General features: G+C 48.0%; 1 protein-coding gene across 1 annotated transcript in view; it reads left to right on the top strand.

The window, feature by feature from the left end:
* LOC134927077 (kinesin-like protein KIFC3) overlaps window positions 1-15,662 on the top strand; it is a 280,022-nt gene that overhangs the window by 67,788 nt on the left and 196,572 nt on the right. The window contains exons 5-6 of the mRNA XM_063921075.1: window positions 3,946-4,130; window positions 4,220-4,285. Coding sequence (XP_063777145.1) covers window positions 3,946-4,130; window positions 4,220-4,285 — 251 coding nt within the window. The remainder of the gene's footprint in view (window positions 1-3,945; window positions 4,131-4,219; window positions 4,286-15,662) is intronic.

Genomic DNA, 15,662 nt, shown 5'->3' with positions numbered 1-15,662 from the left:
CCTATCACCTGTTTGTGCCCTCTATACACACAATATGTAGCCACCATGCCTGAAAGTTTAATTAAACTGTCTCCCATTGCCTAAATTCGACATCACCTAACAGGAAGTGATGTCATCAATTACCTGGCCATGTGCTGGGTTCTCACTCTCTCTTCAGGTATAAATAGAGCATCTTTGCTTACTGACCTTATCCCCATGATGAAGTCTAGTTAAGGACGAAACGCGTTGGGACTGATGCACCTGAACTTCCCTTATGGGCAGATAAGCTGTTTTAATATTTAATTTTTGTACGTTTGAAATTTTACTATTTATCTTGGATGCTTACGAAAGATCTGATGTATCCCAGTCCTAATATGGACAGATAAGCTTGTCATTCAATTTTATCTTGTACGCTCGCATTACTTCTACCTTTCATGTTTTATGTGTTTTATTAAATTTTGTGAAAAAAACTTTTAAAAAATCCCTGGCTGTGGATTTTAAATTTTTGGGACTTGCATATACCCAGAAAGTTTTAAACACATAATTGGTCCATTTTATCTATAGATTGAACACTGTATATTTTATACTTCTACCTTTATGTTTTATGTGTGTTTTATGGTGAAAAACTTTTAAAACAAAATCCCTGGCTGTGGATTTTAAATTTGTGGGATTTACCTTTACCCAGAAAGTTTTTTAACACACAATTGGTTTATATGATCTGTAGATTGTGATTGCGTAAAAACAGTACGCGCTATGTTATTTTGTTCTTCTTTTTTCATGTACCTGTACTGGTCCAATGACTGAAGCAAAAGTCTATTTATGACAGATAAGTAGTATCCTGTTCTCAATCACATCAGCTCTATAATTTTATTAGACACTAACAGGCGCCCTTTACTTCACTTTCTAAAAATTTTGTTTATGTGTTTTCCAAGCACATATCTATTGCTTAAGGTTGCAGCCACTCTTACTTTAGAGGAAGTGTCACTTATTCTATACACTTGATTTCATAATTTTACTATTTATTAGTGGTAGTGCACCGTGACATCTGAGCGCCCCCGTTTCTCTTTTCGACCATATATATATATATACATACACTGTTACTCTGTCACGCCCTGACGAAAAGGCCGAAGGGCCTTGAAATGTTGGCTTCTGAGCATTATACCTGTCTTCACCTGTTTAAGTCCGATGGAGTGCCGCCTGGTCTGTACAGTATATACGGATATTGAGCATGTATCTGGGTGAATTGGAGGGCACCCCGGCAGTTGAATAATCGTACCTAGAGTGCCATTCTACATACACATACATACATACACAGAATATATAGCACACATGAATATTTGTATTTATTTTATTACCAGTTATTTATATATCGCGCACATATTCCGCAGCGCTGTACAGAGAATATTGCCCATTCACATCACTCCCTGCCCCAGTGGAGCTTACAGTGTATGGGGGTCATTCCAAGTTGATCGCTAGCTGCTGCCGTTGTTCGCTGTGTAGTGATCAGTGAAAAAAAAGCTAATCTGCGCATGCGTATGCACAGCAAAGCGCACGCACGTTGTACGGGTACGAAGTCCTTTGTGGTTTTGCACAGGTTCTAGCGACACTTTCAGTCGCACTGGCGGATGCAAGGAGATCGACAGGAAGTGGGAGTGTCTGGTGTCAACTGACCATTATCTGGGAGTGTTTGGGAAAAATGCAGTCGTGGCCGGGCGTTTGCTGGGTGGGTATCCGACGTCATTATCGTGTCACTCGTCGCAGCAATCATCGCACAGGATAAGTAACTACAGGGGCTTAGTATGGTAGGCCGGCGGTCGGGCTCCTGGCGACCAGCATACAGGCGCCGGGAGCCCGACTGCCGGCTTACCGACAATGTGGCGAGCGCAAATGAGCCCCTTGCGGGCTTGCTGCGCTCGCCACGCTGCGGGCACGGTGGCGCGCTATCACGCTATTTTATTCTCCCTCCAGGGGGGTCGTGGACCCCCACGAGGGAGAATAAGTGTCGGTATGCCGGCTGTCGGGATTCCGGCGCCGGTATACTGTGCGCCAGGATCCCGACAGCCGGCATACTGAAGACCACCCTAACTACAGGGCTGGTCTTGTTCTGCACAAAATGTGTTTACAGGCGCTCGGCTGCACAAGCGTCCGCACTCCTGCAAAGTGAAAATACCCTCCCACGTGGGCGGCGACTGTGCATTTGCACGACTGCTAAAAACTGCTAGCGAGCGATCAACTCGGAATGACCCCCTATATTCCCTATCACACGTACACGCACAGGGTGCATTTTGTTGGCAACCAGTTAACCTACCAGTATATTTTTGGATTTTGGATATGACCCCCACACACACATATGCATTACAGAAAATATAGGCTGCTGCAATCATAATAGTGCCCCCCCCCCCCCCCCCCCCAAATATTGAGGCAGATGTATTAAGCCTGGAGAAGACATAAAGCAGTGATAAATCAGTGATAAGTGCCAGGTGTTAACGCATCAGCCAATCAGCTCCTAACTGTAAATGTACATATTGGAGCTGATTGGCTGGTGCGTTATCACCTGGCACTTATCACTGCTTTATCACTGCTTTATGTCTTCTCCAGGCTTAATACATCTGCCCCCTGCATGTACCATACACTGTACAGAGCGCCGCCTTACCTGCGGACCAGCACGGTACAATGGAGGAAGGGAGTGTGCGTCAGTCCAGGTGAGGTGGCTGGCGGCAATGGCCGCGAGGTGGTTGCTGCTGGGTTCCTGCACTGTCACGTGTGTGCAGGGGCCAATAATAGGGGGGCGGAGGCTGCAGCAGACAGCTTTATCCCTGCTGCGCGGACGCGGCGATCCTGACCGCATCCTGTGCTGGCTGCTTGTGTCACTGCCCCGTCACAATCACACACTGGATGTCAGTGCCATAGTTTTCCCTGCAGTGCTGGATCTCGCAGCCGCCTGTGACACCGCACACACCCAGGTACAAACCATGCCATGTAGTCATCAGTCTCCTTTCAACCGCGGGGGCAGCCGCTGCGGCCTGCCCCCCCGTTCGGTCCGGCCACGGCTGTGTTGGCCGGACCGCGCTTACGAAACGGCGGCCAAGCGCCGCCGTTCCGCCCAGCGATCTCCTCTGCCTGTCAATCAGGCAGAGACGATCGTAGTGGCCCGACAGCCTTCGGCCGTCAGGCATGCGCTGGCGCACTGCGGCGCCGTCACATGCGCAGTTCTGACCCGATCGCACCTCTGCGATAAACTGCAGCGAGCAATCGGGTCAGAATGACCTCCAATGTGCAGTGCAGGGGGGGGGGGGGGGTGTAGATGTAACATGTGTAGAGAGTTAGATTTGGGTAAGGTGTGGCAGGTGGGGTAGATGTAACATGTGCAGAGAGAGTTTGATTTGGGTGAGGTGTGGCTGGTGGGGTAGATGTAACGTGTAGAGAGTTAGATTTGGGTGTGGTGTGGCAGATGTAACATGTGCAGAGGGAGTTAGATTTGGGTGAGGTGTGGCAGATGTAACATCTGCAGAGAGAGTTAGATTTGGGTGGGGTGTGTTCAAACTGAAATCTAAATTGCAGTGTAAAAGTAAAGCAGACAGTATTTACCCTGCACAGAAACAATATAACCCACCCAAATCTAACTCTCTCTGCACATGTTACATCTGCCCCACTTGTACTGCACATGGTTTTGCCCAACTGCTAAAAGATTTCCTGCTGCGATCAGGTCTGAATGACCCCCATAGTGCGTACACACTGTGCAACCTGCCCGATTTATCACTATGATTCATTGCGAATGACAAATTGTCCAGAAAACTCATCCAGCGTGTACCCAGCGTGTCCGGTGCCGGCACTAGTACCCTAAAGCTATGTCCAGCACCCGGCCCAGAACGCCCCTGTACTAATGGGATATTATTATGCATGCAGGAGGATTTCTGTGCGGCTTCTGTGTATTGATCTGCCATTCTCTGGATTCTGTCACCACAGGCGTCCTGTGCCCCCTGTACCCCGTCTCCCCTCTGCCCCACGTGGGGGTTCACAAGCTGGTGGAGTCGATCAGCGTCCTGCAGGGGGAGAGGGCGCAGCTGCAGGAAGAGATTGGGGGGCTGAAGCAGGATATGGAGGAGAAGCAGATGGAGCGGGAACGTCTCTCTCACACCCTGCAGCAACAGGTATGACTATGGAGGCCGGGACTGCGCTGAGGGCGGGGCTGCCATCCTGGGCACGTGTCACTCACTGTCATTCTCTTACATGTCATTAGATAGAGGAGTTAAAGGGGAGGATTGAAGAGCGCGAGGAGGAGCTGTCACAGCTGAGACTGGAGATGGTGAGTATTCCGGGCCGATCCCAGGGGCGCGCTCCGTAGGGGCGTGGTGACACTGATGGCGCACAGCCGCAAACACTTGGCAGAAGGACATTATGGATTGCTATTTATGATGACCGCTGGCCGCCGCTTTTTTTTATTTAAATTTGTTTTTGTTTTTTTTACTTGTGTAATTTTTTATTGAAGTTTTTCACAGGGAAAAGAAAAAAAAAACATTAAATACAGAACAAAACCAGAACAGCAAACAAAACAAAGAAAAAATGACAGGAAGAATACAGTAAATAATACCATCTGTGTCACAGTGTCACATAGATAGAGATAATAAGTGTCACGGCAACATCGCAAATTCACATATGAAGCCTCAATCAGTCAGAGAATAGTGCTCCAGCTGCAGCCAGACGGGAGGTATTCCGCCTGTCCCACTTGCTGAGGTAATGGGGTAGGGTCCCTCTAGACCTATGTGTAAACCTCTCGTGTCCTGACACCTCATTTACTAGAGCTCGCCAGTTGTACACATTAGGGGAAGAAGTAGCAAACCAGTTACGCGCTATAATCACCTTAGCTAAGGTAGTCAGGCAAAGAACATATTTATATAGTGCCGGGCAGTAGGATTCCTCTAAGTCTAGCGCAAACATACATATAGTAGGAGAGAGGGCGGGCAGCGTAGGTTCAGTGAGCAGAATGTCCGACCAAACTGCTTCCCAGAAGGCATGTACAGTGGGGCACAGCCATAATAGGTGCCAAAAAGTAGATTCAGGGGCACCACATCTGGGGCAGGTACTATCAGGCCGTAGGCCTACTTTATATAAAGAAACTGGAGTTCTGTATGTCCTATGCAGAACAAAGAAATAAACCTGCTGATATTTGATACACGGAGTAGAGTATGTAAGTGAGCTCAACACCTGTAGCCATTGGTCATCTGCAATTGAGCCAATGTCTTGTTCCCATTTAAGTTTAAGTTGGTCAAATATATTCGGACAGATGTGGGCATTAAGACTACCATATAAAATGGAAACTTGGTGTCTTGCCCCCAAATTCCTAACCATATCTTTAATCGGGGAGTCAGAAATGGACGGGTGCGAGGTCCCAAACTGTGCCTGCACCGCATGGTGGAGCTGTAGATAGCGATAAAAGGATCTATTGGATATTTCAAGCTCCTCCTTCAGTTGTGCGAAAGACTTGAAAACACCATTATCATACAGTTGCGAGACTGTGGTAAGGCCCGCCCCAATCCATATGTTGTCCTGTGAGAGCTGCAACAACTCCCTATATCCTGGATTGAACCAAAGTGGCGTGTCAGAGTCTGTGCCTTGCCATGAATAATAGGAGTGAGCCTGACGCCACACAAGTAGCGATTGACGGAGCAAAGGAGGAAGACCAGCAGTAGAAGAGGCAGAAAGAAGAAACTGGAGAGGGGAGAAATGAGACCCCACACACTCGGCAAAGAATCTCTCAAATGTGAGACTATCCCTACTGAGAATCCAATTAGACAGGTGTGCAAGCTGAGCAGCTAGATAATAGGCCCGGAGATTGGGAAAGCCCTAACCAGAGCTCTCAGGGCAACCCTAGGCGTTTTGTCGCCCCAGACAAAGGAGGAAAGCACACTATCAATGTTAGTGAATATTTTCTTGGGGATATAAGTAGGAGAGTGCTGCAATAGATAAAGATACTTTGGTTGCATCACCATCTTGATAAGGTTAATGCGACCCGTGACAGTAAGGGGAAGCTTCTTCCATACATGAACCCGTCGCTTCAGATCCACCGTGACCTGGTCAATGTTTTGATGTACAAAAGACTTAACATTAGGAGTGATCCAGACACCAAGATACTGAAAGCGAAGGGTCCAGGCCAAGGAGGACACATCTGGCAACGGGTCAGGAAGAATACCAGATATGGGAAAGACATTAGATTTATTCCAGTTGATAGTCAGGCCGGAGTAAAGGCCAAATGTATCAACAATACCCAGAAGGGAGGTCAGGGAAGCATCAGGGTCTCTGAGGAACAAGAGGATGTCATCGGCATATAATGCAATAACATCCTCATGTCCGTCAATAGTGATGCCCCTAACATCAGGGGACGCTCTGATGAAACATGCCAATGGCTCTACAGCCAGGGCAAAAAGGGCAGGGGAGAGTGGGCAGCCCTGTCTAGTACCACGGGACAAAGCAAATGGGGACGTCACATAGCCATTGACAGATATCCGAGCCACGGGAGAGGAATAGAGTAATTGTACCCAGCATATGAATTTGGGGCCCAAAGCAAACCGTCTAAGGACTTCCCACAAATACTCCCATTCTACAGAGTCGAAGGCCTTGGCAGCATCCAAGGAAACCACCACAGCCCCCGACTCGGGGCGGTCCTCCATCTGCAGGTGACAAAACAGTCGCCTCAAATTTTGGAGGGTGGACTTGCCTGGCATAAATCCTGTCTGGTCATCATGAATGATCGAGGTGATAACACTATTGAGTCTAAGTGCCAGAATTTTGGCCAAAATCTTGACATCAGTAGGTAGCAATGAAATCGGGCGGTAGGACTCCGGGGCCATAGGGTCTTTACCCGGTTTAAGGATCACCACAATAATAGCTTCGGACATAGAGGGAGGTAGACGAGCGCCCTCCATCAATGTATTAAAGAGAGTCAAAAGATAGGGGACAAAGTATGCACGATATTGTTTATAAACTTCAACCGGTATACCGTCGCTACCCGGGGCCTTTTTATTAGGGAAGGAGGCAATAGCAGCCTCAACCTCCTCTGGGGTGATATTAGCATCCAAAATATCTACAGATTGTTGGGACAGCTGTGGCAGGGCAATGTCTGAAAGATATTGCTGTAGTTGAGTGGGGGTATAGATGACCCTAGAGGCATACAACGAAGAATAAAAGGACTGGAATACCTGGGCTATTTCAGGAGTGGCATATACCATGTCACCCTGAGTATCACAGACCTGCTGAATGGAACCCCCCGTTCTCTCTCCCCGAGCCAGAAAGGCCAAGTAACTACCCCCCGTGTCCGATTGTGAATAGAGGGTGTGCTGGGAGAAAAGTAATTTGCGCCTTGATTTATCAAGCAAGTGGTCAGACCAGGCTTTCCTGGCCAAATCCCAACTTGCCTGATCATCAAGGGCCCTAGTAGTGAGGTAAGCAGACTCGGATTGGGAACAGGCGAGCTCCAGGCGCATCTCTTCCTCCCTACTAGATTTCTTGACATTAGCTATTTGTCGTATGAAGGAGCCCCGTAGTGAAGCTTTAAATGCGTCATGCTTAACCAGTGGATCAGAACAGGACGCATTATGAACCCCAAAATAACTCCATTCACTAAGCAAGGCCTCGTGGTCAGTCAGCAAGGTCAACCAGAAGGGATTCAATTTCCAGAGTTTAGCCCCACAGGCAGGAACAGAATCTAGGACCACCAGCATAGGTGAGTGATCCGAGATTCCCCTCTGAAGGTACTGGACATCCAGTATTCTAGCAGTGAGATCAGGGAAGACGAGGGCCAAGTCTATTCTCGAGAACGAGTGAAAGCTGGCCGAGTGGCAGGAGTATTGGAGTTGTTTAGGGTGTCTCAACCTCCAAATATCCAGGAATCCAAGCTCGGAAACCAACCTCGCGAACGGAGTGGGGGACGGGGAGGCAGAGGGTAGAGAAGGGGGAAGTTAAGCCCATCTATATAAACTTTATCCAAAACATTATTGAAGTCACCGATGCAAAGGACCGGAGCTGAGGGAGAAGTAGCAAGAAACGACATTGCCTGCCTGAGTACTTCATTATTGTAGGGGGGAGGGACATAGACAGCAAGTATGTGTAAAAGTGTACGGTTAACATAGGCCCTAAGAAATACATACCTGCCATATTGGTCAATTTGGCTATGAACTAAGTGGAAATTAACCGACTTCCGCACCAAAACTGAAACCCCCCTGGAGTTAGCAGAGAAGGTGGAATGATAGGAGAGACCCACCCAGGGCTTCCTGAGAGCCAAGGTTCTAGTACCAACTAGGTGCGTTTCGGAAAGGCATATGATATCTGCCCTATACTTTCTCACCTGAGATAAAACCAGAGCCCGCTTAATGCGGTCGTTCAGGCCCCTCACATTCCAGCCGAGTATGCGGAGTCCATCAACCCCTGCAGCCATGGGTACAAGAGAGAAAGGACAGAAGGAGAAAAGAAGCAAGGGGCAAATATGGAGAGGCAGAGAATAGGGAAATCCAAGGCAAGCAAGGTGTTATGATTCCAGCACTCTGGTCTGAGGTGGTCCTATTGCAAGGACCGGAGCACTGGAACGGAATGCTGGGGAAGGGAGCGGGAATAGAAAGTAGCCCCTAGCGCCCTAACTCCGTTGTCTCGCCCGTGTGGTCAGAAATCCCCTGCGAGACTATGGTTGCTTGAGCCCATGGCAGCCGCGTTTGAAGGGCGGATTATGTCTGCCCAACTCCGATGCCCCCTCAGGTCTTAATGGGAGACAAAGGGAAATCCGAGACAGGGTGATAACAAGGGGCCCTCTGACTAAACAACCAGGCCAGGGGCTACAAGCTAACTGACTAAACCTGAGGTATGTGCGGTAACCCGCCAGGGAAAAGGACAACCAAAATCCACTAGTCCGTACTCCTACCCAGCACCGCTGGATACCAGAGTGGATCTGTGGGAGCGGAATCCTCCGCAAAAGCTCCGGAACACAAATAATAAATGATAAATAATTAAGCGGCCCAAGCCGCAACACACGGCTACGCCGTGACTCACGAACACCACTGGATGTTCAAAGGTGCTCAGTCAGGACTCCAGGAACAGATGACGACTTCCGAGTACAGGACAACTGAGAACAGGAACGACCGGATACAGCAGGACTGGAAACACTTTCAGCAAACAGATTCAGCATTCAGGAAGCTATTACCGGCGTCTGTGAGAAGCCCAGGAAGTGTATTTAACAGGGAGTCCTCCAATCAGCTGTTTGGAGGCTGATTGGATTAAATGCCATACAGCTGCCAAGCTGCATGGCCAGGAAAACAGACATCTCATTATTTAAATTGAACCCAGCAACGGGGAACGCAGTCCGTAAGTGGCGTCCCCGTTGCTAGGGTCCGTGCGGCTCCGTGCGCCCGGCGTCTAGCGTTGCCAGGGAGCCGGCGGCTGTACGCGCACGGCGTCCCTGGTTGCTAGGCGCCGGGCCGCAGCGACGAGCGGACCCCGGCGCCTAACACAAGGCGCGCAAAAGAGAGGAACCCATAACGTAGAGGAGGAAGGAGCAAAGGGATCACTACGGCCCCCCGCCAGCACACAGGCAGAGCATACGGAGAGCAGAAGGCATACATAGAAGAAATCATGGACACATTACAGTTCAAGAAAAAAAATAGCACAGTGACATATATGAGCAATACATGTACAAAAAAAAGAACAAACCCAGAACATCCCAAACCCCCCCTCCCCTCCCTGCATATCCATCCCAAACTAGACACGCCTGGATCCCGAAAAAACCCTAACTAAACTAAGGCTGAAAACCTATAACAACCCTAGGGAGTAAAGACAACTAATGCCTCTACAAAAAGGCTATATCCTAGCATTCAGCTCCTAGAAATAAAGATCATTCCCGCTACATGGTTAGGAGGAGTACAAAACCCAGCAGACAATGCGACCTCTGAGGGAGAAACAGTCCTCAGATAGGGGGCCGGGGTCTGCGCTCCAGCCAGGCCTCCGCCTCTTGAGGGGTATTGAAGAAGTGTGTGGAGCCATCATACACCACCCTTAAACGTGCCGGAAACAACATGGCATATTGAATTTGATGGTCACGAAGCTTTCTTTTGACCTGTAGGAACTGCGTACGCGACTTCTGGACTTCTACGGCAAAGTCTGGGTAAACAGAAATATCATGGTTGTCAAATTTCAAAGGACCCTGTGTGCGGGCCAGCCGCAGGACCGCATCCCGGTCCCTGTAATGTAGAAAACGGGCTATGAAAGTGCGTGCAGGTGCGCCCGGCAGAGGAGCCCTGGCAGGCAATCGGTGGGCCCTCTCCACAGAAAACTGAGGACCAAAGTCATTGCGTTGAAATAATCGGAGAAGCCATGTTTCGAGGAACGATTCTGGGGAGGAGCCCTCCGCTCTCTCCGGGAGGCCCACAAAGCGAACGTTATTACGACGCAGTCTTCCTTCAATATCGGAGAGCTTCGCCTTAACTGCCGACATCTGGGTTGTGAGGTTGGAAACTGTGTCTTTAAGAGGATTGGTGACGTCTTCTAGGTCGGAGATACGGTGCTCCGCCTCCCCCACCCGTTCACGAATCTTTTGCATGTCATGCCTGATTAAAGTGATATCCACCTGTACTTGGCCAATTTTATCCATGACTCTGTGCTCGGACGTGGAAATGGCTAAGAGAATTTGCTGTGTCGACTGAGACGTGTCGTCTTCACGAGGTGGTGATCCCGAGGGGGAAGAGGGGGATGGGGGAGCAGCAGCCCTGGTGGGTTGGGAGGAGGATTGAGAGCCTCTAGCATATTTCTCAAGTTTAGCAGCAGCAGCACTGCCCCCACGCACCATGATGGGAGACGGGCGGATTCAATGATATAGAATAAACAATACGTGCTCACCACAGGCTGTAAAATCCCCAGGACTCCAGAGTCTCACGCAGGTGAATGAACCCAGGCAAGGAAAAGGAAATCTTTAATGTCAGTAGTCAGGCAGTATAATCAACAGCAGGCTTTTGAGTGGACCCTCTCAGAGAGTAGTGTAGATATGGAAGCGGCACCCAGCAGTGTAGGTAGAGCAGGGTAGTTGCAGGTATCCAGGCAGCCCCGCAGGCAGAGTAGTGCAGACTGGGAGGCTCCGACCAGCAGTGCAGAGAGGCAGGGGATGTGAGGAGGGACGGTCCGTGCAGGCAGATGCACCCCCGCGCCGTCAGCAACTATCACCGCCACAGAGGGACATGCAGTCCGCCAGACGCAAGGTGGAAGGAGACAGGGACACACAACGACCTCCGGTCCAGCAGAAAACAGCAGAGGGTGCGAGTGAAGGGAGCTCCGTCCCAGCGCAACTCCGGTCTCCGCTGTTAGTTCCCAAGATGGCGCCGGGCGGAAGGAGTGAGGCCAAGCGGTGTAGGCCGCGACTCGTCCAGCGGCTTCCCAGGGCAGAAACACAGTCCCGCAGACCCCTCAACATGAGCAGGGTTAAAAGCCACAACGCGTGAGCCGGGTCAGTAGCAGCCACGAGCGGGGGAATCAGGATATATAAGGCAGGATAGACGGAGCTCTAACTCCTAGCTTCCTACTCCATGCTCGGCCAAGCCACGCCCCCTTTGTTTTTGTTTTTTTAATTCACGGGGGGAACAAAAGAGAAAAAAGGGGAAATGATATTATAAAGTACAGGTACGAGATGTATAACAGTAATATATTACTACTACCTTACTACAGGGCGGTGGACAGCAGACAGGTGGAAACACCCGCTGTGGCGAGCTGTGAGACGATGGTCACCGACAGTAAATTCATTCCCGGGAAACCATTTATAAGGAGGGGATGTAACAAAAATGGAATATGGGCAGTACAGAGTCTCCATTACATAAATGCGATTCATGTTAGACATAATTACAGCAGATGGTGGTGGCTTATCCTGATTACAGAACTGAGACTACCCGGCTATAAAACACGTGCCTAGAAGGTAGCTATGGCGCATTGGTATTGGGTCTGGAAAGATATGTAGGAGCGCCATGGCAGGAGACAGACAGCCGCACACCCATATCTGTCCTGATAAGGGCTTCTACTTCCAACCGTATAATCGGACATTCCCAGAAGTCATGTATGGTCTCTCCCACCTGTCCACCACCCCACCAGCAGATACATGGTTGGGAGGAGCAGATTTTAAGCATTGGGCGGAGGTCAGATACATACGATGAAAGCGTTTTACACACACATATCAGTATGGGAAGGACATTATGAAAACTGAAATAATTGAGACCAAACATTCGATCCCGGACAGAAAGTTAAATCACGTTCCCATTTCAAATGAGCAGGAATGTTGTCGGGTTGATTTGAAGACCGCAATAGGGAATACTAGAAGGATAAGTCGCCCTTTCCTTGAGAATACACGAGAGAGATCTGAGCGGGGATAATACCAGGAGACCTGGGCGAAAACCAGGAAGATTGACTCCAACGCCTTACTTGGAGAATAGAGATCTAGAAGGCAGTTGTTCCCAAACCCTTTGCTGCGAGGCTCTTGCAGGGATGCCTCGGGATAGTGATCCAGGACCAAATAAAATAATTCATGGTCAACGTGATAGGCAAAACCATTGCTGGTGGCTGCCGACCACAACACATGTGGATCAGAAGCACAGCTGTACACCCCCAATGTAATGGACCCTAAGGGTGACAGCGAGGTACAATTACTTTCTTCCTGATTTCTCCATAAGAACTTTTGGCCTAGAGGTGCCATGAAAAAATGCTGATACTCAAGAGCACTGTGATCTAATAACGTTTGGGATCCACTGCTCTAAGGGATAAAATTCCTCTGTCACTCCATGAATCTAAATGTAGGTTTGGAATTAGAATTGACAGTGCTATCATAGATAGGTTATACGAGGGAAATTGAAGATCTAAATGGCATGTAAATACATCCTATGCTTTCAGGGTGGCAGGAGTTGCCCTTGGGATAGGGCGAACAGGAATCCTAGACTTGGGCAGAATCCACAACATATCCTGCAAAGGAAATTTGGCCAACATATCGTTTTCCAAAGAGGTCCAGGGGCTGAAACATGAGCTTGTAGACCGATCACTGACTTGGTCTACCAAACTTGCTACAGATGTAAATTGGGCCAGGCCCCCTACATTTTGGGGCACCATGAGCTATTTTTTTAGCTAATCTAGCTCGATTATTATTCCAAATGAATTTTTTGAAAACTGCTTGAAATGTATTCAGCCACAAGGAGGGGAGAAATCAAGGGATGTACAAAATATTTGGTGATAACATGCCAGGGTTAGACTTCTGTTTTACGTAAATTCAGCCTATAAGAGGAAGCAGTAACGCGCCCCGTAGGGCAGAAATAGAGGTTTCTGAGGAGGTAATAAAGAGAAGAATGTTATTCACAAACAGGCAGATTTTACACGGTCGAGTCACATTATTATGACCACCTCCTACATGTGACGTCGGCAGCGCTTAGCCCATGAATTACGGCACGTGTCGTGCGCTGGCTTGGTGGGTATATAAGGTAAGCGATAGGCCATCTGTACACATATCACCCGTCGCTGTCATTGGTACAAGGGGCGATTTATTCGAGTTGCACAAATGGATGATTATCGGCTTTCGGGCCAAGGGTGGCGTCATCTCTGACACAGCGCAGTGTGGGACCTGTATGCGTACTGCTGTGGTGAAGGTGCATCGTGACTGGACAAAAAGCATTATTGCGAATAACCAATGTGGAAACTGCGGAGCACCATGTGTCATTGAGAGGTGAACGTCGGCTACAAAGGTGCATGCGGGTCGACACGCTACAGTGAAGCAGCTCACTGTTAGAGGGTGAGCGTTTGTATGTTTGTTAGGGTATAGGATGAAGAAGAGAGGTAGTAGAGTAGCAGGATGAGAAGAGTGCAGATACTTCATCTTCATTTGTTGGATCAAATTAAGAGAAAGTGCCAGAGGTTCAGGAAGGGAATTGAGCAGGTCACTGGCTGAGGAAGAGCATACCATTTCATCTCGGATCTCATCATTCTTGTCCTTGAAGTAGGAAGTAAGATCTTGCGCCTTGAGAGTGGCTGGTGGGTTGGGTGAGGAAGGCGTAAGAGATTTAAATGTATTAAAAAGTCATTTGAGGTTAGAGGCTTGAGCAGAGATGAGAGTTTGGAAATAGGTTTGTTTGGCAGTGTCCAGGGCATTACGATAAGTGTGGTAGACAGTCTACTTTGTGAGGAAGTCGAGATTTGGGAATATGAGATTAACACCACTGCCGTTCAACTTTACGTGAGAGTTTTTGTAGGTGTCTTATTAATTTAGGAGGAGGACAGCATGCAGGTGATAAGGTTGTGATCTGAGAGAGGGAAACTGGTGTTAGTGAATTCAGAAACTGAGCATAGTCTGGTGAATACAAGTTCAAGGCAGTGGCCCTCCTGATTAGTAGAGGACTCCATTGGAGACGCTGAGAGAGGAGGTTAGAGAGAATAGTTTGGAGGCATGAGCAGCAGATTTTGAACTATCAATAGCAGTATTGAAATCTCCCTTGATAATGGTGGAGATGTCAGAGGATAGGAAGTGATGGAGCCAGGCAGAAAAATCTTCCAGAAATTGTTTAGATTGCCCAAGTGGGCAATAGATAGCTGTAACATGCAGAGAGAAAGGAATATAAATCCTGATGGAATGTACTACAAATGATGTGAATGTTAGTGATGGAACTTGTGGTAGAACTGTGTATGTGAAGGATTGGGAAAGTAATAATCCAACCCCACCTCCTTTACTGTTACCAGGCCTGGATGTGTGTGTGAAGTGGAGACCACCATGTGACAGTGCTGCAGCGGAGGCCGTGTCTGATTGTGTGAGCCATGTTTCTGTTATAGCCAGCCGATTGAAGTTGTTAGATATGAAGAGATCATGGATGTATGTTAATTTGTCAAACAGAGCGTGCATTCCATAAGGCACATTTTAGTGATTTGGAGGGTGATGGGAGACGTGATATTTATGAGGTTTGCTGGATTTCTATATTGCTGCGAATCAGGTTAATGTAAGTGGGGCAGGTAGTTGGGTCGCAGATTTGGTGAAATGTCACCAGCTTTCAGAAGCAAAAGAGAGAGAGATACATTTAGGTGTAGGAGGTTTGTGAATGATTTTTTATGATGACAGGTTGTGGACGTTATTGTCAATGTATAAAGATAAGTAAAAAGCTCATGAGTGTTAATTAGAAGGGAGTAGATAACAGAGGTGGCAATGTGTACCAAGGGACGAGTTGCAGGGAGATTAAAGGATGTAATTGCTTTTAAGATGGTACAGGTTGAGTCTCCCTTATCCAAAATGCTTGGGACCAGAGGTATTTTGGATATCGGATTTTTCCGTATTTTGGAATAATTGCATACCATAATGAGATATCATGGTGATGGGACCCAAGTCTAAGCACAGAATGCATTTATATTACATATACACCTTATACACACAGCCTGAAGGTCATGTTAGCCAATATTTTTTATAACTTTGTGCATTTAACAAAGTGTGTCTACATTCACACAATTCATTTATGTTTCATATACACCTTATACACACAGCCTCATTTAATACAATATTTTTAATAAGTTTGTGTATTAAACAAAGTTTGTGTACATTGAGCCATCAGAAAACAAAGGTTTCACTATCTCACTCTCACTCAAAAAAGTCCGTATTTCGGAATATTCCGTATTTCGGAATATTTGGATATGGGATACTCAACCTG

Source organism: Pseudophryne corroboree, chromosome 5 (assembly GCF_028390025.1).
Source record: "Pseudophryne corroboree isolate aPseCor3 chromosome 5, aPseCor3.hap2, whole genome shotgun sequence".
Classification (NCBI taxonomy): Eukaryota; Metazoa; Chordata; class Amphibia; order Anura; family Myobatrachidae; genus Pseudophryne; species Pseudophryne corroboree.
Note: the sequence above shows the minus strand (reverse complement) of the source record. Positions and strands in the feature narration are given on the sequence as shown.